Source organism: Nymphalis io, chromosome 14 (assembly GCF_905147045.1).
Source record: "Nymphalis io chromosome 14, ilAglIoxx1.1, whole genome shotgun sequence".
Lineage (NCBI taxonomy): Eukaryota > Metazoa > Arthropoda > Insecta > Lepidoptera > Nymphalidae > Nymphalis > Nymphalis io.
Window position 1 is genome coordinate 8,331,467 of NC_065901.1, and position 27,667 is coordinate 8,359,133.

The window sequence follows — 27,667 nt, forward strand, 5'->3', positions numbered from 1 at the left end:
CTGCGCAGTGAGTATAATAATGTTCGTGAAGGAATGCCATTTTAATGACCGCGGCATTGTTCGGGCGGCGGCGTGCGTCATCGTAGTTTAAGAGCTGCCCAACTATTTCACTTGATTCTCTCCTCTCGGTTTGGCTTAACTAGGCGATTGTTCAATTTCGTTCACTCACTCGATCGCAGCCCGCTCAGTAAATTTGTGCAGAGATTGATTTATGATTTGCTTTATTGTGACACCCCCGTTGCCGACCAACCTGTTATTAATACACCGTTAAATGGCCATTCAAGTAATACAATTTGCAACAAATCGTGACACTAAATATAAAGTTTAAGTTTGTAGTTTGTACTATGTAGGTACACTAATATATACGTATTTTAAAATCTTTAATTGTCATTAGTAAATTTTATTATGAATAATATGTTCCAAATTTAAATGTTCCTCAATTTAAAACAAAAATAAGTACAATGTACGTTCACACATGTTGCAATTTCTATCGCAGCGCAATGTGACCGCTGCGAGGAGAGGTGAGCGCTGGACACTATGTAGCAGGTACCTAGCGGTAGGTATCATTAATTTTTTAGACAAGACGCTTGTGTGTTGAATAGCGATTGCGGCTACCGGACAAGCATACTTTATCGGATGGCGGTCGACACAATACGCCTACGTCGATAGCTATCTTGCGTTCCACCGGCATCGCTTGCTTTTATTTCCTTTAAGACAGGTTTTTACCGCAGTCTTTTTCTTTAACGAATATAAAGTGTTGCTTTAGATTATTAGAAATCTTACGGTTTTTATTACTGGTTTCTATATTTATTTCGAGATTCCTAACAAGTTATTTTAGACAGCAGTTATAGTAAAGAGTTTAATAACAGAGTTATCTACATAATAGTGTGGTAAACGTGAGCCGCCAAACGAACGGTGCTTGTTGTCGGAGGAGCAGGAAGTGTGTGAGTGGCTGAGCGCGAGTCGTGAGCCGCGACCCGCGACCTGCGACGTGCCATTAGCGCCGCGCATTCAATAATAATGAACGAGCCGCACCAAAATATCCCCTGTTTACACCCACTCGTTCGCTCGATCCGCCGCCGCACCGACCGACCGCATTTTATTTTTTCGCTGTCGCACATTTCGCCGTCATAGCTATTTCCACTCGAGGCATTATACTCACGTACGTGTGTGTGTCAGTCCACGTGGACTGTTCCGTCGTCGTCGAGCGGAATCCGTCGAATACGCTCATCTGATTGGTCGAAAAGGCCGGATCGCTTATTAAGGGCGGAGTTACACGCGATTCGACAACTCTATTGGTGCGAGTGCTACGTGGAGTCGTTTTGATTGGAGGAGGTGATTTTTATAAGCGCGGCAGTCCACGTGGACTCGTTTATCTATTCAGACGCCGGCGGCGCGGTCGCGGGGGGAGGCCGGGGGGTATACGGGCAATCAGTAAAGGCGGGAGGAATACGGCCATATTTATAAGAGCTGCGGGGATGCAATCACGAAGCGGCGCGGGGGTCGGCGGGCGTCCGGGGGGGAGGCGGCGGCCATTTTGAGGGCAGCTCTTTTTATTCGTTTTTCGCGCGGGGTGCGTCGGCGACGGGAGCGCGGCGTGCGCTAATTGCGGGGGTAATGAGGGCGCTCCACTCGGCTCGCTCACTCTATTAAACTCGCTCGCTATCGACTGCCTTATTGATTTGTCCTTAATCGAACCGCGGTGAAGCGATGAGACACGGTTCGGCATAATGTAAACAAAGCGCCTCGACCGCCTCGGCCGCGGCACCGCTACATCCGCGCAAATTGAATTGCAATGATTGGGAGCAGCGGCCACCGCAATCACTATCGACACCGGCGCAACACTAGCCTACACGAGTACACGCTCACGCTGCCCACATTCTGTTCTGAAACCATGTTAGAACGCAATTTTAACGCTCCTCGTAGACATCGCACTTACTTACTCTGCATACCGATAAAGGAAGGAAACGTGAACATAGTCTAGTTTTTATTCGACTGTCAACCACAATTTTGTTAAATCATACATATTTTTTATGAAGAAATGAATTTCTAGAATTACGTTGGTAAGTACTTAGCTATTTTGTTTTACCATCACAATAACGCTGGATTACATGTTTACGACTAATAATAATAGTATTTACTGACCTGCTGTAATTAGGTAAGTATACATAAGTACGTAATAGAATTTAATGTGTTTGAACTTCTTTATCGGATTGCCTTTTTTTATGTTTTCAAAGAAGTTATAGTAACCTGATATTTTGTTTACACGTTTTGTCTGTTAGATAGATACATTGATAAAATTAAACAACGCTACAATTTTTTATGGCTAATTATATCCACTAAGTTTTTTAATGTTTTTTCTATTGATAAGCGTTGGATTACTACCTACCTATGTCCTTAATATTTATATGAAGTTGTTCTAATTGAAATAGATACGAATCACACCTCTAGCCTACTTACTATCTCTTAATAACAAATTGCTTGTAGATTATAGAAGTACCTAAGTTCTAAAACTTAAAACCAATTGTTTCTGAGTAATTTAATATACTCGTCACAAATTTGTTTAAATACGACTATTTATAAAAGCTTTTGTCATTGCTCTCATACGCAGAGTTTATAATTATTTTTTCATCTCAGACAACGGCCTTGACACAGACATGCGAGTGCCGTATCTGATTGAAGATCAGATAAATGAGAGCATTGTGACATTAAGATCGGTTCGGCTTAATTACCTGTAGCATAAAGGTAATATTTTTTTTTTCATTTTGTTTTATAGCTTTTATTTTTATAACGTATAAAATATTTATTTATTATTATAAGATGATGAAGAATGATTAAAATAAATAACTGAATCGTAACACAAATACAAACTGAGATAGACTGTGCCTCTTTTCTCTAAAGTCGTTTAAATTACTGAACAACGTGTACGAGTTATAGAGAAGCGTGAAAGGCGCAATACGAGCCCGCATATTAAGCGGGCGAATGCATGCGAATGGGTAAAGGGCGGCTCTCGGCATGCGGTACACATGCGGTCCAACGCATGCGAATAATAAATGCATGCCAGTGAGCTCCGAATACAAGTGGCTGGATATAAAGCGGGCGCATGTGAATAACAAGATACATGTAAAATGAGGACGAATTGAAGAATTCATGATGTTGTAATGACTTGCATTTCCTCTTTTGTTTTTCTTAAGATATCAATTATTTATCATTAGAATAAATAAAGTCGCTAATGTTAAATTGTGGATTTATCCCGAGTCTTAATTTGCACTAAATAATTATTATAATGCTCGCCTTGTTTAATATTAGTGTCTGATTAGTAAGGGGAAGTATGGCATTAAAGAACCATATATTATATTTACACATTGTTTATTTAAAACAGACTGTTATCCGCTCGGTTGGCTGGACGAAAATTAAATTTTAGTAATAACTTTTTTATGAATCATTAAATAAGTTCCCTCTCTCTATTTCACAGCATTATTGACTCCTGAGCCATTCATTACAATTCGTCGAGCGTTCGATAAGCAGATATTAAGATTAAAACGGGTTATAATTATCATTGTTTCTAGTATTACCTGATGATTATTACCTGCGAGCTGTGCTTAGAATAATAATATAAAATATTTAAATATACATATCTACCTGTGTATATATTATTTTTACTGTATACTAATAATGTTAAAAAACACCATACATATACGTAACTATTTATTTGTTACTTACCGCAAACCTTTTAAATAACTTTTTAAATAAAGAATAAAATTATTTTCTTTTTATTTCATTAATTTGATGTTCTTAACTACCTTATTCCTATACAGTCTCATTCATTCATTCCTCCTTACATAATCGACCTATCTACGCCTATAATGTGCTATAACTCTACTAATCACTACAAAGCACGCTGTGGGCGTGCAAGTGTGTCAATTGTGAGCAATTGTACCGCGTGACGCGCCATTGTCTCGCGACGTCACACCGTAGTTCATTGTTTCTATTTCTTGTTTACCCACTCATTTATACTCAATATTAATATTTACAATAACGCCTTCATATATATACATATCTACATTTTTTTATCGAATGAATTAATGTTATCCTCGTTGTACCTCGTAATACATTGGGTAAAAAAGGTTTCTTAAGGGATATCTGAAATGTTAATCTTTTTTTTTATATATATAAAATAACGACGGACGGACGAGCAAATGGGCCACGTGATGGTATATGGTCACCTCCGCCATAGATATTGTCGCAATTTAAAACGTTACAACTCCACGCAAACAAAGTCACGGATGGTGCTCGTGGGTACTTAGAAATAGCGTTTAATGTATCCATGTATTAAAGCTCGTCATGTTTACGATGTACAGTACGTAGGTACATCGATAAATTCGGAAATGTTATGATGCGTACCCAGATTAGATAGCGAAGCATTTAATATTTATAGACACTAAGCCCGCTAAGCCCGAAGCCCATTTAATGATGAAATCATAAAGTAAGAATAATTTTGTACGCACTATCCGTTTAACCTACTTGCTTACTGTTTCATAAGTAACAATCGCCGCCTAATTTCTATTCAAGTTGAACAAACATAATAGTCTTTCTCCACAGTTCCACAGTCAAGTGTAACAATTCGGCTTATTCAATAGGCAGAGAATAGGGTAGTGAGCGACTGGCAACAGTTTGAGACTAGTGAGCAGCGACAATAGAACGAGACGCGGCGGGCGAACGATATGAAATTTCATTAACGAGGGTCGGCGCGCACCACTCCACAAGACGGCGGGCAAACAGCGCGCGTGAACCCACGAATAATTCACACGCGAGCCCTACAAATAACGCTGCGACCCCTCTCCCCGCGCGCCCCGCACCCACACGCCGCAAACTGAGTTATTTATCGCCCCCTCCGCCCTCGTAGCCGCGGGGACAGGAAATACCCGCACGTATTTTTACTAGCGGCTGAGCAGCGCGCGAAACCTAGCGACATCTCTCGGGGGGCGAGAGCGGTATCAACTAGCGGCGAGTTCTACTCCACTTGACAGTCCTGCTGACTTATATCTAGGCTCACATCTCGAACGGACTAGTCACTTTACGCCTTATCAATTTACGAGTGCGCTTGAAGGCGCAAGTACATACTATATATTGTTGGTCCTACTAATGGACGTGTGTCATTATAACACATAATCATGGATGAAACATAATAGTGTGAAACGTGTTTTTCAATAACATTAAATAACATTCGCACTTCGAAACTCGAGTGTCGAACTCGTTTAGACATTTTAATAAGCAGTTAAATTAATGTTCTAATTATCGAGCACCAATACTGAGGATGTAACCAATTATGAAAATTATTTATGTTGCGTAAATCAAAAAAATATGATAAAAGTTAGTTTAATTCTACGTGCGTTTACTATTAATTAATAGCTGTATCAGTTTAAATAGAGACATTAAATTTTCTTATACAAGTAAATAATAAAAACGATGACATTGAAATACTAATATAATAAATGATGACATTGAAGTGGTGTTAGGAGTTTGTGTAAGCCCGTCTGGGTAGATTGTGGTACCACCCACTTGTTAGATATTATGCTGCTAAGCAGCAACACTTAGTATTGTTGCATTCCGGGTTGAAAGGTGAGTGAGCCAGTGTCATTGCAGACACAAGGGACATAACATCCTCGTTCTCAAGGTTGGTGGCGCGGTGGTGTCCACTTAATCTCAGGTGGCCCATTTGCCCGTTCACCTACATATAATATAAAAAACTAACTTTTTTAATATTGATAATAACGTCCGTAATTGTAATATGATACTAACACATGTTCAGTATGACTTAAGTTTAACTTAAGTGATTACTTATCTTTTTGAAACTAAAGTAGAACAAGTACAAGTAAAGAGCCGCGTTTGTCTAATAGATAGCTGAAATGATTCTGAACTGATAGAGCTAAGTATCCACCGTGACTACATTTGAAAGATCTCATGCAACGCTTTCCCATAACTGACCGCAAATACACCATGACACACAAGTTATTTGATACACTATTTTCACAAATTGTTACAGCTAATAAATGGACAATCGACTTTTATTTTCAAGAAATGTTCAATATTTAGATAGAAAGTTATGGTTTTCGGGAAATTTTTATCTTATTTAACCTATTTAATATAGACAAAAAAATAAAATCATATTTCTGACCGTTTTTATTAAATTACTAAAGATAATTAACTCCTAACCTTCTCCTCAAAAAGGGAGAGGAGGCCTTAGCCCAGCAGTGGGACATTTACAGGCTGTTACTAAAGATAATTATTTAACTCAGATCAGAAAGTTGACCGTTTCTTATTAATAAATTTAATAAAAATACTAAACATTTAAACATTATGGATTTACTCAATCTAGCCATTAATCGGTTGAACTCGCGACCACAATAAAGCTTGCTGCGCTCACGTTTATTATCCGCGCAGGTGTGACATTCACTTACCTGCTTTTAATCATTTAGGGTAACAAATGACTACTTACTCGTACTTTAAATGTTGCCGACTAAGAAACAAAAACTAATTAGAAAATTGCGTTTGTGTTATTTAATTGAATGGCTATTTAATAATTTAATTCTCAAATTTTTAATAAAAATTATTATTTATATTTTTTTTATATGCGCCGGGAGGGCAAATGACTCTACTCCACCTGATGGTAAGTGGTAGTAGAGTCCAAACGCAACGACGGCCAGTACAGTCGAGAAGAATGTTCTGCACTAGCCGCCTTCGCCTTGCATAAAACTAAATGTAATACATATATTACATTTAGTTTTACTCTTTAAGGCAATGATAAAAATAAGAAATTGACTTCTTAATATAACAGTACCTACCTAATACATTCATAAGGAATAGTAATTAGTACGTACATAGGTATGGGTGACATGCAGTCGATATTTTAGTAATTATATAATACACATAATTACGACAATTAAAAACTTCTCGTTTAGACAAACAGCTCTGTCTGATTAACAGTTTTAGAACACTGTTAAAATTTAACATTGCGTCCTCAAGTGTCTAGATATATGTACATAAGTGGCAAGTATGGGACTGCAACTGTGTCAATTGTACGCAATTGTCGCCTGAGCTTTATTGTCTCGGGCTGTTGAAGAGCAAGGAGCTACGAGCGACGTATCGTCGAGCCAACAATTGAGCTGTTTGTTCAATTTATAAAGCCAACTTCTTCACATGGCATCCGAATTACATGTGCCTAATGACGCATAGAGCGCTCTTATACTTGTCATAAGAGTCGTAAACTTTACTAGCACATTAACACTGGAGTATTTCGTCATGCGTGGCAACATCTAAAAAACAAATTATATTTGGATACACATACTTTGTACAAAACAGGAAAATTAACAATTGATAAAAATATTATTAGGTGGGTACATACATACTGAAAACATTAATTGATTTCTCATGTTTCCTTAAACAAATATGCATCGTTGTTTTAAACAAGAAAATAGTATTTGCAAAACAAACCGATACTTGTCCGACGGAGACATATGCGGTGCACTTTATGCGATGTGAGTAATAGCTAAACAAAGTCTGGAGTTACTGCAAAACTACGTAATGTCAGCTCAGCGTTTCTGAGCGAAGATGATTTACTTTTGCAATAAAACACACAAACTTTTATTCAAACTTCCACAATGAGAACACGAAATCCAACAATAATAAGATCGAAAGAACTGAACGTTAAAATAGTAAAAGTTCAAACGTAATAACAACTTAGTTGATGTCTAGTTTTGTTCATGGCTTCATCCATGTTGAATGGGTTTGATTGCACCACTTTTATTCGTTGACTATCGACTTCGAAATTGATATTCATCCCTTCTTCTTTAGATAAAGTATATACACATAAATATAGGTATACAAATATTTAAAGCAATTACTTTTAATATATTTTTTATTATGATTATGAATATTATATTTTTAGGATAAAATATAGTATGATTATGGAAAATAAATAGTTTCAGTATTCGTTTTTACGCGGCGGCTATGAGTTCAATATGAGTCATTGTTTAAGTCTGAAGCTAAGGAATATCACTATTTGTGGTTTACACGAGTTGTTTTGCGTGTCAATTAGTGGCTTTAATTTAATAAATGTGCGCCCAACGGAAGCACATTTAGAGATTATACGAAGGTTAATTGTAGTAGAAAATTTAGTAATAGGTAACTAGTAATAGGTACCTAAGTTATTTTTGCGTTTAATTTGATAGGAATCGCTGGATTGTACTCACTAGGTATGTAGGTTAAGTGGCGCACGTTAAGGTTATCGAAACAATCGTAATAAATTAAAAACAAAATCCGTGCTCCCTGTTGTAGAGTGGCGAGTGGCGAGGGCGTCGGAGCGCGGTAGCGGCTCACCCCCATTTTTTGCGGGTAGGTAACGTGCTCGGTGACACCTCGCGCGGGTCAAGTGCGGGCCGGGGTGGGGGCGGAGAGGGGAGCGCTAATTCCGTGCGCGTGACCGCACCCCCGTCTCTCCCGCACCCCGCTCTCGTCCTCTTCGTTTTCCCGCCGGATTTGCGTTCATGCAGTAAAATAAAAAGGGCGATTTGGCGCCCTCCATCGCCGTTGCCCGATTAGCGGCGCCCGGGGAAATTAAAAGTATTTTATTCCAGCATTTATTCCCTTTTTGTTTGTGTTGAATAATGTGAGCGTCGTGCGGTGTGTCCGACACGCGCGTCGCTGTATGACGGATGAAAACATATTGATAGCCGTGTACGCTAGCGCGAGATGCTCGCTCTTCGATTGCGGGCTTATAGCGGATGTAATAAATTTGACACCGCTGATTTTTTTTGATTTGATTTGAATATGAAATAACCTTTTAAAATGTTTTAACGCAATTTGTTTAAATTTATAGATACACGTTTTTATTAATATTCTCACGTCTAATTTGGGTAGTTTGGACATGTCGTATTGAAAATAAAAAAATAACATGAATATAGAAAACACAATTAATTATTAATAGCTTAAGCCATTTTATTGAAACATATCATACGCCGATTTCAATGTAATTATTTTATTATTGTCCCTATATATACATTAAGCCCCTGAATCTCGTATTCGAGCAAGAAATTAAGTTCATTAGTTTACGTATTGCACCCCTGTCGTAAGTCCCCTAACTCTCCAAGGGACGTTGGTACTGATTTTTCTCATTTATCCGCGCCGCTTCGTCGGATCAAATTCGGCTAGATACCATTAACAACGTTTCACTTCCCGTCAAATTATATTAAAGTAGGAGTGTATTTAGTTTCAGTTTGTCCTCTTCACGAGGTTGGTGAAGTATTTCATTTTAAATTGATATTGAATAGTGATTTAAGAATTGTTTTTCGTTTGTAACTCATGCGTTTATCTTACGTCTGGTTTTATTTTTGAGACACATTTGGCTCTAGGCTTTTACGGTGGTTATATTATTTATTGAACATTATATTGTAATTAAAATTCACGTAATCAATGAAGAAGATAATTAGACTTTCCTAAAAATTGATAGTGATAGATAATGAAACATAATTTATCACATTTTCTTTAATCATTTATTTCTTTGTGTCTCATTTTTTAAATATTATTTGTGTTAGGGTCAGATAAGTGAATTTACACAGGACCGGACTCGCTTGCCGCATGTGTTCAAACAAAACAGCCCTTCGTGTATTTTTGCATTGCTTAAACAAATAACAGAGACTTGCGCGCACGTTGTTTAATATATTTAAGTATATTTACAAATAGGTATAAATATTAAAAAAAAATACTATGGTATGTTTAGTTTTTATGTGTCTGTCTTTTGGATTTAGAATATTACCCATTTAATGGTGCCCTAAATTTTTTCTTAATTAAATTTAAGTCGGCAACATATAGGCAGGTAACATTTTATATTAACTTGTTACAAGTTCTTTCTTAATTTTAACTTTGTGATAATATTTTGTAAATATTTTTCTTTAATAAGCCTACCTAAGCGTATATGTGAACAACTATTGTTAGTTAGCGCGATTTAGCCAGCTATTTATTTACCTACTGTAAATTATATAACTGACAATACCTACCTACATTAAATGCGAAAATAGCTTTTCTTTCTCTTTGTTACCTTATCCCACCCAAAATACAGAACCGATCGTAATCAAATTTGACATTAAGGGAGCTTGGAACAGGCTACTTCGCCTTGCCTAGAATAGACTAGAATCGCAAAGAATATTAAGTGGGTTCTTCTTAACATTTAAAAGTTTATTTTAGTAACAGAATACAATAATTATTTAATTTAAAATGTACAATACCGCTCATAATAAATAAAGGAAGTAAGTTTATTCGTACCATAACGTAAACAATTACTTATTAAAAATGACGTTGTTATACAAGTACAATCGTGACTCAAAAATCTGACACCGCTTAACGAGTTTAATAAGCAAATAGAGCGCAGTGACACGACTGGCCCTTTAGGACCGTCACGTGAGCAAGGGGCGCCCTAATATTTCCGTCGCTACCCCAACGATCCCTTTCATTGAATCAAAAATACCTATAATCACGATCTAGTAGACGTGTTCAAAGGACCCCACTTTATTACCGCTCGTTTGTTATTTTTTCCTCTTAAAGAAGTTAAATTGTTTTTATAAAAGAATATGCTTTGTCCTCTGTCTCCTCTATTAACGTAATAAAGCACCAAGATTAAGCTATTTCATAAGTTTAATACGTAATCATATCCTATATTTTTTATTTAATTTCATAGTTACGTATCTATAAACTTATATTTATTTTAATGCTTGTAAAGTTTATGTAGGTAGATAGAAGTGGATCTGCCTATACATATTATTCAAACTAAACAAATATTTTATTTGGTATATGAGTGGATTGGTGTTTATTTTCTCGGTGATCTGCTGGTAAGACGCCCACACTGAACAAACAAAAAGCGTAATATTGCAACAGCAATATATTGCAAACATCGAATGCCGCGGCCGCATGCACCTCGTAGAGCTATGAAAATGTCGTGCCTCAGCACAACAGTTGACTCGGAACAGCCATACACACACGTACCGTATACGCTGAACTTACTACAATAAAGGCAGGAGAGCATAGCGGGGTGAGCCGGGGGGCGGGAGCCGTTGTGACGAGACGATGCAGTTTGCACCGCGGCCTCTTCCAACCTTCATCAACTTGCGCCCGTGTTCTTGGGAATCGTTTTAAATTCAAGAGCCGCAGAGCACTTTGCGAGCGACAATCTGCCTTATTTACTAGCCTTACGTACGAAAATGACATCAGCAGGATGCCATAAGTCATTTCGAAAACGACCGCGTAGACACGATCGCGAAACTTGAAACCCTAGGCGAGCCACGGAAAGTTGAGAATCGTATAAATAATTCAAAAACAGCAGGCGACCTGGGTGTGAGTGCGGAGGTGAGAAATACATTAGTGGTACCGTTTTCCATTGGTCGTTGCTCCTGTGTTGATATTAAGCAGTCCACGTGGACTGTTCCGCGGTTGCTTGTCTCGTTTTTTTCGGCGGGTGGCTCGCTATCCATCCCATTCTAATCTACAACGAAACGTGGAATGTCATGTCCGGAGTCGTTCAGAAAGTCGTGAGCGTGCATCGTGCTTCGAACTTCGTCCGTATTGCTAAAGGAATTATGTTTAAACAGGTGAAAATTTAAATTTAAGTCGAATGCCTTCCTATTATGGTTTATATTTGTATAAACTTTTTTGTGTTTATAATTTTTTAAGCATCGCGTATTGATAAGCATTTTTAAGTCAATTAAGGTTGTAAGCTAAAAGCGGTTGTTGCTACATTTAAATTATCGTCCGGCATTCAAATAACGCCATTTTTTCGTGTCGGCACGATTTTATTTATAGTTATGTGTTATGGTGAATATAATAATGCAGTGTGGGCGATACGATACGTCCCATATCGAATTCAAATATAGGGTAGATATTTTGTTGTGGTTGAATAAAGTAATATCCATGTAAGAATTTTAAGCTTTTTTCACTGTTAATGTAACAGGTACTATAATATAATACTTATTATTGTATAAAAATATAATATGTAGCTACCTATATATTTATTTTATTTCCGGTGACAATCACCCCTAAGGATAGATAAACTCATTATCTACTTATTCTCATTAAAAGACAGATTTAAATGTTTTAGTTAAAAATGTAATGTAAGCAAATGTTAATAATATAAGAATAGTACATACTTATTATGTTGTGTTTAAAAAATACTTATTAAAATGTTATCAATTCAAGAACATTTTACGTTATTAAAAAAGAGACGTAAAAATCGTCAAATTTTTCTCCCCATCAAAGAGTAAGGAAACTTCCTTTGGAGGTTCCCCGCAATTGACAAATAAAGTAAAATATGATATATCTTGTTCCAATAATTACGACTTTTATTATTTTTATAAAAAGCTTAAGTATCTTGCGCCACCTAGTTTATTTCATTAAAAAAGCTTAATATTACAACCAGACGACGACGAAATTATCGTCACAATATTTAAATTGCAACGCCATCTATAAATTAGTATTTGAACAAAGATCGCGCCACCTTTTGAGAAAGTCTTGAAAACATAAATGACGTTTAGTAACAGTTCTAAAAAGAAAATAAAGATGGCATTATAATCATTTTAATTATAAAGAATGTTATTTGCTTATAACAAAATCTACATTTTACATAAATATAATACCAATAATGTAAAAAGAAAAGTTTTTTTTGTTTTTTACTAATCTCTGCGTAAAAATAACTAGGTATATATAATGTATATCATTATGATAATGTTTTTGTTGATAAAAAATGTTTGGGATAAAGTGTTCTGCAAGTTTATCACAGTACTTAATGTATATCTACACATGTTCTATCTTTGATTAAAATTATTTTGTTCTATGCATTTTTGTAGATAAAAATAGTGTATAACTAAAATAATATAAAACGTAATGGTTATTTACTCTGTGGTATAACTTGTAGTTTAACGATTGGCACTTCAATTTGAGTTTCTCTGTTTATGGTATATTGTGTTAAAAAACTTAAAAAAACATTAAAAAGAGGTTGTATGACTTGTATAAAAAATAACTACTAATATTGTTGTATTTTTTCAATAAATATGAAATAATAGAATATACCTTATTTGCTTTTATTTTTTATATTTTCACATAAATAATGACTCCAAAAGTAATTTTATTATTTAGTGGTAAAAGGAAATGCGGTAAAGACTTTTTAACAGATCATTTAAAAACAAGGTAATATATTTATTACTTTAATTTATAAAACCTAAATACCCTATTCCTTGAAATTTTTGTTCTAGCATTGTATAAAAATATTAATTATGATCTTATAGTAAAGTAGACATGTAACTGGACTTCATTGGGGTTCATGAATAAATTATTTACTGTTACTGTTATACAATAAGTAAAATTGACTTTTAGACTTGGTGATAAGTGTGAAATTATAAAAATATCACAACCAATTAAAAGTCACTGGGCTAAAGAGAAGTGCTTAAACTTAGATGAGTTACTAAGTGATGGTGAGTACAAGGAACAATACAGACTAGATATGATCAAATGGAGTGATGAGATGAGAGAACAAGATTATGGATGTTTTTGTAGACAAGCTTGTCAAAATGGTAAATAAATGTTTTATGTTTTCTTATGATAAATTTGTCTTGAGATTTCCTTAGTAAATTGTGGGTTAAATCAAAGCATACTAATGTCACATTAAATCCTTAAAGATAAATAAAAAAAATCATTTATGTTTAAAATAAAATATGTTCAGAAAATATCTATTTTCCCTTGAAACTTTTAAAATAGTTTTAAATAGTTTCAAATTTATTTATAGATACACCACAAGCTATAATTAATGTTCTCATAAAATGATTATTTCTTATGTTGTTAATTTGTGTTAATTAACTGTAAAATTAAATTTTCAGCAACAGACAAACCCATATGGATTGTCAGTGATATTCGACGGCCAACTGACATACAATGGTTTAAGGAAAATTATGGGCTTTTAATAAAGACAATTAGATTGACAGCCGATGAAGAAACAAGAATAGAGAGAGGATTCAAGTTTAAGAGTGGTGTTGACGATGTTGTTTCAGAGTGTGGATTGGATGATTATGATGAATGGGATCTTATTATTGATAATGGTAAAGAAAGACAGACTTTAGATAATCAGTTGACTAGTGTTATGGCATTAATAAATAGCTTATGATCATGGCTTACTTATAAAGAGGTTTTGGTTCTCTTAAGTACATGGATATTATGGTGGTAGTATTTTTATTGCTAAAATAAAATAACTTTAATTATATCTTCTATAGAATTAAAAAGACTGAAGTGTTTTATATTTATAATACATGATTTACAGGGAGTTAATAAGCAAAGTGCTAATATAATAAAAAAACAATAGACTTTTGTGTCTTAAAACTATTACACATATTAAAACTAAATTATAATGTATTTAAAAATTTTGTTTGATGGGACAATATCAGTTTCCTACTGTCTTATTAATTATTGTTTGTTGAAGTTTTACCCTAACCTTCAATAATTGTATGTCACACACAGTTATATTGCCTAATATGTTTACATGCAAATGTGTAACTAAGTGTAGTTTTGTATGTTTAATCTGAAATGAATTCAACTTAACACTGCCTTGAGAGTGGGGCGACTGTCATGCACCCGACTCTCGAGTCAAAACATATTTCACCTGAATATTGAAAAGTTCTAATAAAAAGAAGCTAATCTGAATAATGAATAGTCTTTAACTTATCAATGTTATATTACTTAATTATTCAATTGTTTGTACAGAAAGATTATATAATTTAAATTATGAAATATCTTATTTAAATTGGCAAGGGGTGACCAGTATATGGTTATCACATCGTTGGACTCGAGTAGACTATCAAGTGTGATGTATATTTGTCAAATATATTGAGGCATCTGTATGTTTTTTAGCAAGTAATTATATTAAAAATTGATTAATGATGAATCTTAATATTGAATAACATACTTTTTATGATTAGTTACCTTGTAGATAGATTTCAGGATTTTGTTTTTTTCTTAAATTATTTATTATAGATAGTCTCAATCAGATCTTTATTTTATTCAAGATTTAAATTTATTATTAAGTATATTTTCTGTTGTGTCTGGTTTTAAATAAACATGTATAAAGCATTGCTTAATATCGTTATTACAAATTATTTATAGTTTACTAGTTTTTACGGAAAATTTAAAGTTTTTTTTAAAACATACAAGAAACTTACATTTGAAAAATTGTTATTTTTTAATGAGTTCATATTTATAAAAGTGAGTAAAATGCTCGGTAATTGCCATAAAAGCCGACCATAAATAAGAACTCAATGAACTAATAAAACGAAAATATTTTAAATTTAGGGATGATTCGAGATTATTCAAAGAGCTTATATTTTATTTTTATTAGATTATTTACATAATGAGAAGTAATTTTATGCATCAATCGGCTTGAAATAATTCTGACTCATTGATTATTTGTCTGTTTTTTCATGTTTTATAAATAACTTTGTATTGACCAATGACGCAAATTGATACGGCTCCTAATATTATTGTTGACGTTTATGCGCCGTTACAGTGCAATTCATAGCAATGTACTGGGCAAGCATATTGGTAAACGCACTCTCATAGTAATACAGACCGCTATTGGAGACTTCGCTTCGGAACTCAAGACCGAGGTGCTCGCAGAAATGTATTTTTTCTGGATGACTTGTAGGTTAATGACTGATTAACGAATTATCAAGGCTCGTTGCCATACACTCAATCAGTCTTCGTACAAAAATAGGAAGTGTATCTTGGGTCCTCTACCTACCTAGGACAGCCTTAATGATTTTGGTGACGATTCGTCTACACGTGATCGCTGGATGAAGCCCTTACTCTCAGAGCTTGGTTGTTTCGGTGACTACCAGTATTGCAAAGCAAGGCGGGAGTGATCACGTGACTCAGTGCTATACCCGGCAACGGCAATTGGCGGCTCATTGTAGAGGTAGTAAGGATTCTGCTAGGGAGGCAATAATGCCTCGAGGCGCAAGCGATTCCAAAAGAATCCACAAATCTCGAATAACTTACTTAATTATTGTTGGAGAGTTTACTTAATTAGTGTGAGAGAGGTTAAAGTATTTGTCTTACTACGAAGCATTAATAAAATCAAATTTATAGCCGACATTTGAAATATTTGTCGATTTTGATGTCGTCTGCGAATAGCAATGCTTTAGGTATTATTTGTTAAAATATTCAAATTAATTAATTTAACGTCCTCTTGTAATTAGGAACTACACGAACTATTTTCATTTTTTAAGAAAACATTCTGTCTTAATGTTTGATTGCTTAAATATAGTTATTTCATTAATCATTTTTTTTAAAATACTGTAAAATTATTTATTATAATTATTTATTATAAGTATTATAAAATAATTTATAAGTTAACATAACTGTTTTCTCAACATATACGACTACGTTACCAAGAAACTTCATAATTAATTTGTTTCATTCGGTTCGATGTTTAAACTAATTTGGACAGGTTTTAAACGTAGATCTATAACGTGTACGAAAAAATTAAAATTTCAACTTAGCTCGAGGGTTATTGTTAATCCGACCCGATTTCTTAAAATTGTAATCGGATCGAGGTTCTTGAAGATCCACTTGTAGATAAATATTTTAAACGTAGGTACTTATATATAAGGGGCGGATGAAATTTGTTAATTTAGCGGATATTATTTGGGTATTTTTAACATACTTACCATATGTATAGTGCTACTGACTAAATCCAAATATTCACCATGAGAACCCGGAACTATGTTAAGCAGATTAGTGTTTAAAGCATTATGGTACTCATACGGTATCATCATTTTTTAGTACTAAATATTGAATGATAATAAGTTTAGGCGTTGCCTTATTGTTTAAATTATCTAATATGTCGATTGTTTTTATTCCAGCGATTTGTTTTCCTTTGCATTATTATTTATCTCATCGTGTTTTATTGAGAAACAATCCAATGTAGCTGATTTGGTTGGTCTGTTAGGTATATTTGAATCTTATAATGTTTCGCAGAGTTTTTTATAATCTTACACATGCACCTATTTATTTCACGAATAATAAATGTCAAAGCATTGTCATCAACAGTATTTAAACTCCTAATATCACCTTATCACTATTAAAAATGCTTACTCGCCTTGTCTCTGGTGCCTTATATTTATACCTATGTATATGACAAAAAGATTTGGTACTGGGTTGTATGTTAAGCTACACTGCGAACTATAATTGTTGGACTGCAGCGTAAAAACTTTAAGTTACGGATTCTCATCGCACGTGCAATGGTTCTCTATTACTAAATAACTTATGGGCATTTTTCTGTTTTTTTTTTTAAATCTTAAACTGATTTTAAATGTTATAATGGTAATGTTATAACAACCTGTAAATGTAACACTGCTAGGTAAAGGTTTTTCACCTGTTATGGAGACGATTACCACTCTGCCTAAATGTGGGTTGGCAGAATTTCATTACTCTTTCAAATTTCCTCACTGCTTGTTGTATGCTTACATTCACCCCGAAAATGATTTGATAAATGAATGATGAATTATAAATACAAATTAAGTACATATGTATAAGTAATACATGGAAATCAGCAGCGCTTGTCCAAATTTGAAGCAGCAACAATAATTATTATTAAATCAAATGAGTCATCTGTGTTCGAGTTTATTACGTTACCAATTTAATTGAGAGTTGTTGGAATAAATTGTCTGAAGGACAGCATGAGTAATCAGTATCAAGTTTTTCAAACCGTTAACTTTGTATGTACTGAACTATTAACTACACTTAATCTTATTGTTTCTTTCCTGCTTTGAATGAGGTGTAATGAAATAATTTGCTATAAGCTGCGCGTAAGTACATTATCGCATTAACGATGGGTACAATAATACGCCTGTTATGCTTATCCTTTAATTTCAAAAAATTAAAATATGGACTCAAAATTAAATTGAAATATGTACCTACTAAACTTTTTTCTTATGGTTATTTGCTATTAGTTAACATTAAATTTAAACACGTTATTAGGTATTAATGTTTTTTCTATATCTTCAAAATACCTTCAAATTCAAATTGATATTTTAAAAACTTTACAAGCTGCCGACTTTTGCTAAGAGATGCCTATAATGGTACTTCTATCTGATTTCGGTCACGGCGGCCATTCTTCATGGAGACGGATCAACGGCACAGATAATTTTATAGTTCATACGTGCATACGTACGCAAGGATGTAAGAAAGTGGTAAGGATTTGTGAGTGCCCGTCTGGGTAGGTACCATCTAGTAGCAGTAAATAGTATTATTGTGTTCTGGTTGGAAGTGTGAGAACCTGTGTATCTACAGGTACATCTTTGTTCCCATGTTTGGCGGCGCATTAGTGATGTTAGGAAACGTTAACATACTTACAGCGCCAATGTGGGCGGTGTTGACCATTTATCACCAGGTAGCCCATCTGACCGTCCGCCTACACATATTATCAAGGAAAAAGTTTAAGTGGTCTCCGAGGCACGGTAGTAAACACGGCCAACTTTCAAAATCAATTGAGAGTGGTTTGACAGCATAAATCCGTCATTTTATATTGGCCTGACTTGGGATTTCAAACCAATAGGTTCAATGGGAATTAACATTAAATTAAATTATGTAGTAGATTGATGAATAATAAAATTATAATTGCATAATATATCGTCACACAGATCAAATTGAAGTTTTTTTAAGGTAGTTTGCAAATTGTATTTCAAATTAATATATAATAAAAAATAATTAAGATCAGCTGAACGAGATATGAAATACAATAATTACACGTAAATTATTGTTGACTTTTACGACCTACTAGATGTGTCGCGGCTTCGCCCGAGTGGAATTCGGTTTGTAAGATTACATACATACAGATAAGAAGCGCACGCTTATTATTCTTGCCTGCTTCTTAAGCGTGCGCTTATTATTCTCTCCTGCTTTACTTTACCATTAATAAAATGTAGCTTTTGTTAATTGTGGAGACAGTAAGTTTCTAACAGTGAAAGAATTATTAAAATCGGGTCAACAGTTTATCGATTACAAACAAACATAAATCTATAATATTAGTACATATGATAAAAAAATACCTAATTTAAATTCACGGTCGAAAACTGTAACTTTTATTAATATTTATATTATAAACGGTCGTATAATACGTACCCAGAAACTAAGTACCACTTGGACTACAAAGACTACAAAGTTTTGTTAATTTTTTACGAAGTTTTGAGACAAAACATAATTTATAATATGTAATATTAACCGATTTTACATAAATAAAAGTGAATATAATAAGACAATATTTGTTAAATTTTATTTGCATTTCATTTTAAAAGGTAAAAGTTTAAATGGGGCAAGCATTTTAAACATGAAAGGTTACGTAAAAAGTTAAGATGCCGAGTTAGGCCTTGATTTATATAAAGGCTTTAGAGATAAAAAGTCTCTGCACTGAACAGTAACCTTCGCTCTATAGGCTTATTTTACTTCATGCTAAGATGAGTTTTCCCTGAACCTTCAGCGTCTACGCTGTAATGTCAATTGCGGGTAGTGGTCGGTATGCGAGGACGGGCGTTGCGGTGCGGTAGGCGCCATCGGGCGGGCGGGCGCCATGCACCTAGGAACTTTTAGTATCGTTCCGAAAACTACCGCTTTTGCGGACAGAGGGAGACGGAGCTAGCGTATATCGTTTCTCAATCTTCTTTCAACTGTGGAGTCGGTTGTATGTGACGATCGCAGCGACCGATACGGATTCGCAGAACCGCGGTAAGCGAGGTCGCCTACCTACGGCACGTCCTCGTATTCGTAGGTCTACGGGTGGAGGGTATCGATGCGGTTGCGCGCGCACGCTCCCGCGTCCCTCGCGTTCGATTTTCCTGTCCGGGTGACGGTGGCGGCGCGTTGCATAATCGTGCGACGGCACTCCGCGCGCGATCCCGCTCCGAGCGCCCGCCGCGAGCGCGTCACACGCGCAAACACGCGCAACGTCGCGCCCTTTACGTAACGCGCGACCATCGCGCGCGATCCCGCGACTCATCAACGATCGCCTGAAAGGATAAGGTTTGGAGTGATACACAATAAGTGTGCTTCGTTTTGGCTTTCAACGCTTCTGGCTTTATATTTGGAGGAGACGGAGCGGCGGGCCGACGGTGGGCCGGTAGGTGTCGCAGTGCGCGCTCTTCTTTGTTCGGGCGCGTGGTGACGGTGGTGGCGGTGGCGGTGGTGGCGTCGCGTGCTGAATAATTGACGCGGAGGCTGGCCGGTGGCCGCTATCGACCTCGCTCGCGTGACTCGAGCGTATTACCCGCGGCAAGGACGCCGCGCTGGCTGCGGCACTGCTCCGCGCCGCTGCCGCCGCCGTCAACGTCGTCCGCCTCGCACGCTCTTCTTGACACTATTATGTTATATGTTATTGATTACTATTGTCATATTTGCAACACTACTGAACTAAGCTCTTTATTCTTTAATTTCACCCAACTACACCAGGTAAGATATATTTTAAAACTTTATCTTTATAGCATGTAGTCTTCATATTTATATTAAGAAAACGATTATTGCTCTAATAAACACCAGACCATTTATGATTTTCGTCAAAAGACTATTCCAGTAGCTGTAATTGTAACGAACCTCCAGGTTCTAAGTTACTTTGTTCTCACAAATTGTCTACACGATAAAAGGGGTCAATATTATTCCAAGGTGACTTATTTTATAGTTACATAAAAGCTAGAGATATGATAAGAGAAGTAGTGTCCATTACATAATTGGAACTACTTTTAGTTTCAACGGCGAATGAATAAGTTAATACTACATTTAAAACAAAAATTATTTGACATTAGGCTGTTTCATCAACGGTATTTTAAAAATTAATGAAGAATCACTTATTTAACTTTTTCGTAGACCTCGTAGCAAATGCGTAGCGACTCCGTACCATGTAATATTTTATGAATACTACAATAAACAATTATAATAATCATGAAGGTTCACAGATAGTAGCAAGTAATTAATTTATTTTAATTTAAAAACCTTTTTATTTTAGCTCAAAATACGAAAAGCTATTGCGCAGGTATGTCGCAAAGCAATCGCTGGGTTTGCTTTATTTACTGGCATGCTATTATTCAACCTTACGACATCATGTTACTATATAGTGCTCCTCCATGAAATTGTTAAATATATAATTTAAATTATGAATAAAACTTGAATTTTAATAGATCATGTATATATAGCTGACAGATGTATTCTTACGACGTTACCATTTTCATATGGAAACAGCAGTCGAAACATTTATTTTGGGAAAAAGAAGTTGGTAGGTACTCTAATATATCATAACAACAAATCTATTGTACAGACACAGACACGTATTTAGAATTATATATATATATATAATTAAACGATATAATTATATATATATATATATATATATATATATATATATATATAAACGATATAATTATATATATATATATATATATATATAATTATATCGTTTAATTATATATATATATATAATTCTAAATACGTGTCTGTGTCTGTACAATAGATTTGTTGTTATGATATATTAGATATATATAATATATTAGATATATATAATATAACCTATATATATATATATATATATAATATAACTTTGAATATATTTGTATGTTGAACGCTTTAAAGCATAACTTAAAAAAGTTGTAGTGAAAAAAGGATAATATATATTTTTTGTAATTCACGAAGTTAATGTCTTCAGAAGTAAAGCTTCGAATATCCTTATTTAAGTTACTGACTTAAAAAATACTCTGGGAGGTTAAACACATCATTTATCGGTAATCGTTGTTGGTAAGGATAAATTAAAAATCAAGTCTAATTGAACATGTAAATAATTTAAGAAATATCGAAGTACAAAGACATAATAATTTTTCAAACTGAAATACTTTTCAAAATGAATAAAATGAAATGATTTCATGAAAATTCTGTGACGTCATCATTTTTAAAACATTATATTGAGTTGTAAAGTCCATGACACTTAAAAATAAAAATAATTAAAAATTATATATTTTTATTTCATTACTGAACAGTGTCAATAACGCAATAATAATAATTGTTACCTTCAATCAAAACTATACTTAAATTTTTATATTTAAACATACATATATTGTACATAGTCTGGCACTTTAAATAAGTCAATCCCATAAAAGTCACTAGAGAGCGTCTGCTTGTCTACCAGCAAATATGTCGATAATTGGCAAACTAAGGCTGATGTAATACTTATTGTTTTATAATATTATTATTACAATAATTAAGATTTCATATATGTATGACAAATAAGTTATTGATTTATGACATTTTAATAATCAGACCAAAAGGTCTAAAATTTCACAATTAATATTTGGACAATAAATTGATGTAATCTAGAGAGTAAGTCGGGGTCTACGTAATTTCAACGTCTTCAAACTTTCTTAAATAGACCAGAAAAAAAATCACCAAATGAAACTTTTGTTCCTTACTCTTGCCTCTATAAATTTGGGGCTTAAATGAACGAACTCTAGACTCAATCAACGACACGTCAATCGTAACTATGTAATCATCCTAATATTATAATTCTTCGCCCATATCTAATCGATATGACTCTATCTAATAAGCCACGATGACATAATAATCACAGTTCAATAAAAATCAAAGTTAAAAAAGATGAAATAAAACAATTATTTTGTGTAACAATATTTATCCTTGTAAAAATAATTAATATATTATTTTATAGTGTTTAGGTTGTTAAAAGTCACCGTTAACATTTTCCATTAGCAAAGTAGTTGCTATCTATTCGGATCGTCAGCGATCAGACAGAAGTAATATTAACTATTAAGTACATAAGTGAAATAACATCCAACTTGAAATTATAGTCATAAGGTGCAGCTAACTTATTACTAACTAATAATGTTTTCGAGTGTTAGTATTGATTTCTTATTTGAAAAAGTATTAGCACTATTTGCAATTAAATCATTCTATGGGATATTTGGTGAATTTCATGAATATCATTAAAAGGTAAGTTAAGAAAGTAGACTCCAGCAAAAGCTGTCCCAAAGATGGATTAGTGCCAGGCAACCGAACATAAAAGTCTGCCAAAATTATTTTCATACATCGAACCCAAATAAATAGGATGAGCATGAAATGATTGTGATATATATATATCACATACACATATTTGAACCAGATGCATTCTCATATTTATTAAAATGTAGTTATGTAACACTTTATAAAATCAAAGCTATTCGATCCATCGTGGGGTGTGGTGTACGAAACAGCCTCAAATATGGTTAATCATATTAATGATTTTACATTATGGTGTTTAAGGGAAAGAGAAAAAGGTGTTAAAGGGAAAGAAGATGAATAATAGTATAAATATATCAAGATATATTTATAGAATTATTCAACATTTAGGGAACTAGAAGTTTGGAGATGTCTTTAACAACATTTGTATATATATAATAACAGTCAACAATAGTTACATCACAGTATATTTATCTATACTATAACATTATATAATATTATAAAGATTTGATTGTTTGTAATCGATAAACTCTGGAACTACTGAACCGATTGTAATAATTATTTCATCTTATCATCATCATCTGAGGCATTACAGCCGCGGGCCTTGGCCTGGTCCAGTAAATCTCTCCAATCCGATCTATTTGTGGCTTTTGTTCTCCAACTTGGCACCCCTAAGATCTTGGTGTCCCGTTCGACGCCGTCTTACCATCTGAGCTTGGGCCTGCCTCTACTTCTGCGACCCTCCGGCCGGCCTTCCAAGAGGCGTTTGGGTACTCTGGCCTCGTCCATTCGTAGTACGTGCCCTGCCCATCGTAGGCGTCCTTTTCGATCGATCTTTATGGTCCTAATAATGTTAGATTCATCGTACATTTGGTATATATGGAATTTTCGTCTTTTTTTGATGATTTCATCATAAGAAAGATAGTTTATCGAGAAGTAATATGTGTTATATCTTATTTTTATTAATTAGAAAATATAGGTCTGAAATCTTGGTATTGGTAAAGCGAGCCAGAAGAAAAGGCGCTATCGAGCTGTTTTATTCTTGCGCGCATGTAAAAATAAATAAATAATATACATACGTTGTCTTATGTATCCAGACTTACTTCTAAAAGGCGGCCACAGCTAGTTCTATATATTTTATATATAAACGAGTACATAGCAATATTAATACCAGAAATAGAAATAAGCTAATAACTTGAAGCTTTCGTTTTCCTTTTTTTGGTCTAAAAATACACAATTTTAAGTGCATTATTAAATTACGCAGCCCGCACTTGAAATGCTATTAAATAAACTCGAACACAAATATTGTTCAATTAGTATATATTGGTTATTTTCATAGTATCATATAACAGAAACATTTTTTTATTGAATATAATTAAAATCAATAATGAAATAAAACAGTGTTAACACAAAAAAACAGCTCAGTTAGCAAATTTAGTATGAGTAATTTTCACCTAAATTAAATAAGTATAATTATAATATTTAAATCTCTTGACCTATCATTGAGCCGAGGGCTGAAAAGTTATATCACTTGACCAAGCAAACCAAAGCGATTGAAACCCGAAGACTTTCTTTGTGTAGGACCTCAATTACTTTTGACGCTTTTCAATAAAATTTATTGGTAAAGTACTACTACAATTAAATTATACATTATAATAAGTAATTAAAAAATTTTATAACTAGATATTTTACTGCTACGATATCATACTGATATTATTATGTTATGTTTCTTTTTAATGTTTACACAAAAACTACTAATCTTTCTGAGGCTTTCTTATTATTTTACTTAAAGGTTTGTGGACGGATATTGCCAGGTAGAAAGACATTTAGTATGGTTATAGAGATATAGCTTTTTCGTCAACGTATTCAGAGATAAAATTGTCAGTACGAGCGCGTTCTAAGTGTACGCTGTCAAAACTAACGTATACACGAAATCTTTGATTTACGAGATTTGTAGACCTTCAAAACGGCTCTAGAAAAGTCAGCAACAGTAAGCACATATCTATATTTAAGTAACAGTCCGAAAACAAGGAAATAAGGAAAGACAACTTTTGTTTAATTTGTTTGTCCCAGTATTAAGCCTTATTCAAATAATTAACATATCGATTTGATTCGTATTTTTCATATTTAAAATTTACACTTTTCAATTTGTACCTACAGCTTTCGAGATATGCGAATAAACGCATGAGAAAAAGATCTAAGGCCGGCGGTAAGGTGTGCCTGTATTAACGCATTAACAGAGTACAAGTGTAGATTGCTTCTCAATATAATTGTTGTTTTATAACAAACGAGTTTCTTGTGATATGTCAGATAACTCTGATCACGTGTATACAAAATTTCATGATGATCAGTTGAGTAGTTAAGACGTGAAAGTGTCATAAGCAAACAAATAAACAAACTCACTTTCACATTTATAATATTGGTTCGGAACAAGTGGCTATAGTTAAAGCAACAACTACGGTCGTTGACTTGATAAGTAAAATCAATAAGTCTCACAGCTAAGCTCTTCCTACTAATTATGTTATCTTTCATTTTTAATTTTAAGGTTACTTCATAAGAAAAGTCACTTAATAGTAAATGTCCCTATTGTTCAAAGAAATTGGCACTGTAAGAACTACAACCCTCAACGCCATTACGCATGGTAACTAATATTTACCCCTTGTTCTTGTAATTATATTGGATATATTGATTATATAATCGATGTCTGACGGTTGAATATTTAGTTGAATATTTTATGAGCGGGTAGTAACCACCCAGACGGACCATAAGTTACGTCACTGATAGCCCTGTTCTGATAAAACTACTAAAACCATTATGAGCTTTACGAATCGTCTTAAAGAAAAAAATAAACAAAGTAACTGTCAATAATCTTCAACTTCTGCGTAAATACATCCTATTTTCTTGAGGAGTAGGTTTTGAGCTTCTTCCACAACGCTGATCCGATGACGGTTGTAGATCGTCGTAGGTCGTGGTATATTCAGTTTTCGTTTTCAATTTTTTATCTTAGGTTGCATTGTAATTATTAGTATAAAAAGTAAGCTGTTGTAGAATATTTGTAACAGTTCGGCACTAAGAGTGGCCCGTTCTACTTCCTTCTATTTATTGGTGGTATAAGTTCTTTGTTTCTTATATTCTCTCAGCTATTCTTATCCATTATCTGCTTTATGGCAATTCTAAGAGCGGTGTGTCTTATTTATAATTTGATTGAGTACTTTAATGTGCTGCGGTTCTCTTTTTCTGACTTTTGTTTCACGCAATGGCCATGCGCAGTAGAAATTTTGTTGTGCAACAGCCAACATTAAGCACAATCACTTATATTTTTTACTTCTTTCTTCTTTATTTAATACAATGATCGGTTCGTTAGTTATCCATTCAGTTCATTTCGTTAAAAATATATCCTATTAGTTAGCACCCGCAGATTCGACCGCGTCTAAGGTGTTAGGTAACCTATGTTTTATCTGTAACCCTAACAATGTGTATGAAAAATATCAAGAAAATCGGTTGCTTAGTAAACACGTGAAAGCGTAACAATAAGCGAAATAAACAAACTCCCTTTAAAATTTGTAATATTACTTAGCATTCTTAAATTCGAATTTTGAGAACTTATACTAGGGAGGATTATTTAAAAAATATACGTTAAAAAAAGAGACATGACTTGTAAATTCCAATTCTATTCTTGTAGGAGTATATAAATAGTTACATCCAATTTATGGATATGTCCAGTAAAGTAATACTAGCTGTAAACTATAGCCGATAATTGAAAACGAGCCGTTGTTGAATTGTTAATTAGTCAGTAGTCTAATAATAATCCTTTAATAGCCGGTTTCAATCATAGCGACATTGATTTCCGTTTATGTATATATATTCTTTCCTTATATATATATATATATATATCTTTATTGTTTTGAGCCGAAAGGGACCAGTGGTGATTGATTACTAATTCGTCTATCTATCCTATCAAGGTTGGATCGAAGTTTAAATAAAGACTTATTTTTTTTTTACACATTTTTTTAGATTTTAACATTATAAGAAATATAGATTATCCCTTACATAGCCAACCTTAGTAATGAACATGTTATGTCCCTTGTGCCTGTAGTTACAGTGATTTACTTACCCTTCCAGAACACAATAATACAAAGTATTGCTATTTGGCGGTAGAACATGTGTTGAGTGGGTAATTGTACTTATCTAGACGGTCTCGCACAAAGCCCTACCTTCAAGGAACATGAATATATAAAAACGCCCAAAATACATTAAAAATATCTTCTTCTACCAAGACATAAAATAGAATTTTGAGAACCTCAAAAAAAAAGGAAATGTTTCATTGAATTGAAGTTGTATGTTGCTAATCTTATATACTCAAACATCTCAAGATTTACTAGTTCGATTTGAAATTGAGCCGGAGCTATAATGTTTAACGCGGGTGAGATCGCGCGGAGTAGCGAGAATTTAATAAAAGCTTAACGTCAAGACATTGAACATAAGATCATGTCTAAAGCTTTATTTTACGTTTTCGATTTGGAGCACCATTTGCCTTTCATTTTAACTTACGAACTAACTATTCTTTGATTGGTTGATGCAGTGGTAACTTCAATTG

At 34.0% G+C, this 27,667-nt stretch overlaps 2 protein-coding genes across 36 annotated transcripts in view; both read left to right on the forward strand.

The window, feature by feature from the left end:
- Nucleotides 1–13,035: 13,035 nt before the first annotated feature.
- LOC126773177 (phosphomevalonate kinase) lies at nucleotides 13,036–15,024 on the forward strand. Its single transcript, XM_050493899.1, has 3 exons — nucleotides 13,036–13,230; nucleotides 13,417–13,613; nucleotides 13,917–15,024. The coding sequence occupies exons 1-3, from the start codon at nucleotides 13,151–13,153 to the stop codon at nucleotides 14,198–14,200; spliced, it is 561 nt and encodes a 186-aa protein (XP_050349856.1). The 5' UTR covers nucleotides 13,036–13,150; the 3' UTR covers nucleotides 14,201–15,024.
- A 4,955-nt stretch (nucleotides 15,025–19,979) lies between these two features.
- Nucleotides 19,980–27,667, forward strand: part of LOC126773171 (sodium channel protein para) — a 62,425-nt gene continuing 54,737 nt past the window's right edge. For all 35 annotated transcript variants that reach the window (XM_050493853.1, XM_050493859.1, XM_050493852.1 and 32 more), the window contains exon 1: nucleotides 19,980–20,200. The gene's annotated coding sequence lies outside the window, so the exon portion shown is untranslated. The remainder of the gene's footprint in view (nucleotides 20,201–27,667) is intronic.

What these genes read in the sequence shown, in the direction of transcription:
- LOC126773177 (XM_050493899.1), top strand. Translation starts at nt 13,151, where the DNA reads ATGACTCCAAAAGTAATTTTATTATTTAGTGGTAAAAGGAAATGCGGT. An exon ending in ACAGATCATTTAAAAACAAG is followed by an intron (nt 13,231 to 13,416) that starts GTAATATATTTA and finishes ATTGACTTTTAG; the next exon opens with ACTTGGTGATAAGTGTGAAA. An exon ending in TAGACAAGCTTGTCAAAATG is followed by an intron (nt 13,614 to 13,916) that starts GTAAATAAATGT and finishes TTAAATTTTCAG; the next exon opens with CAACAGACAAACCCATATGG.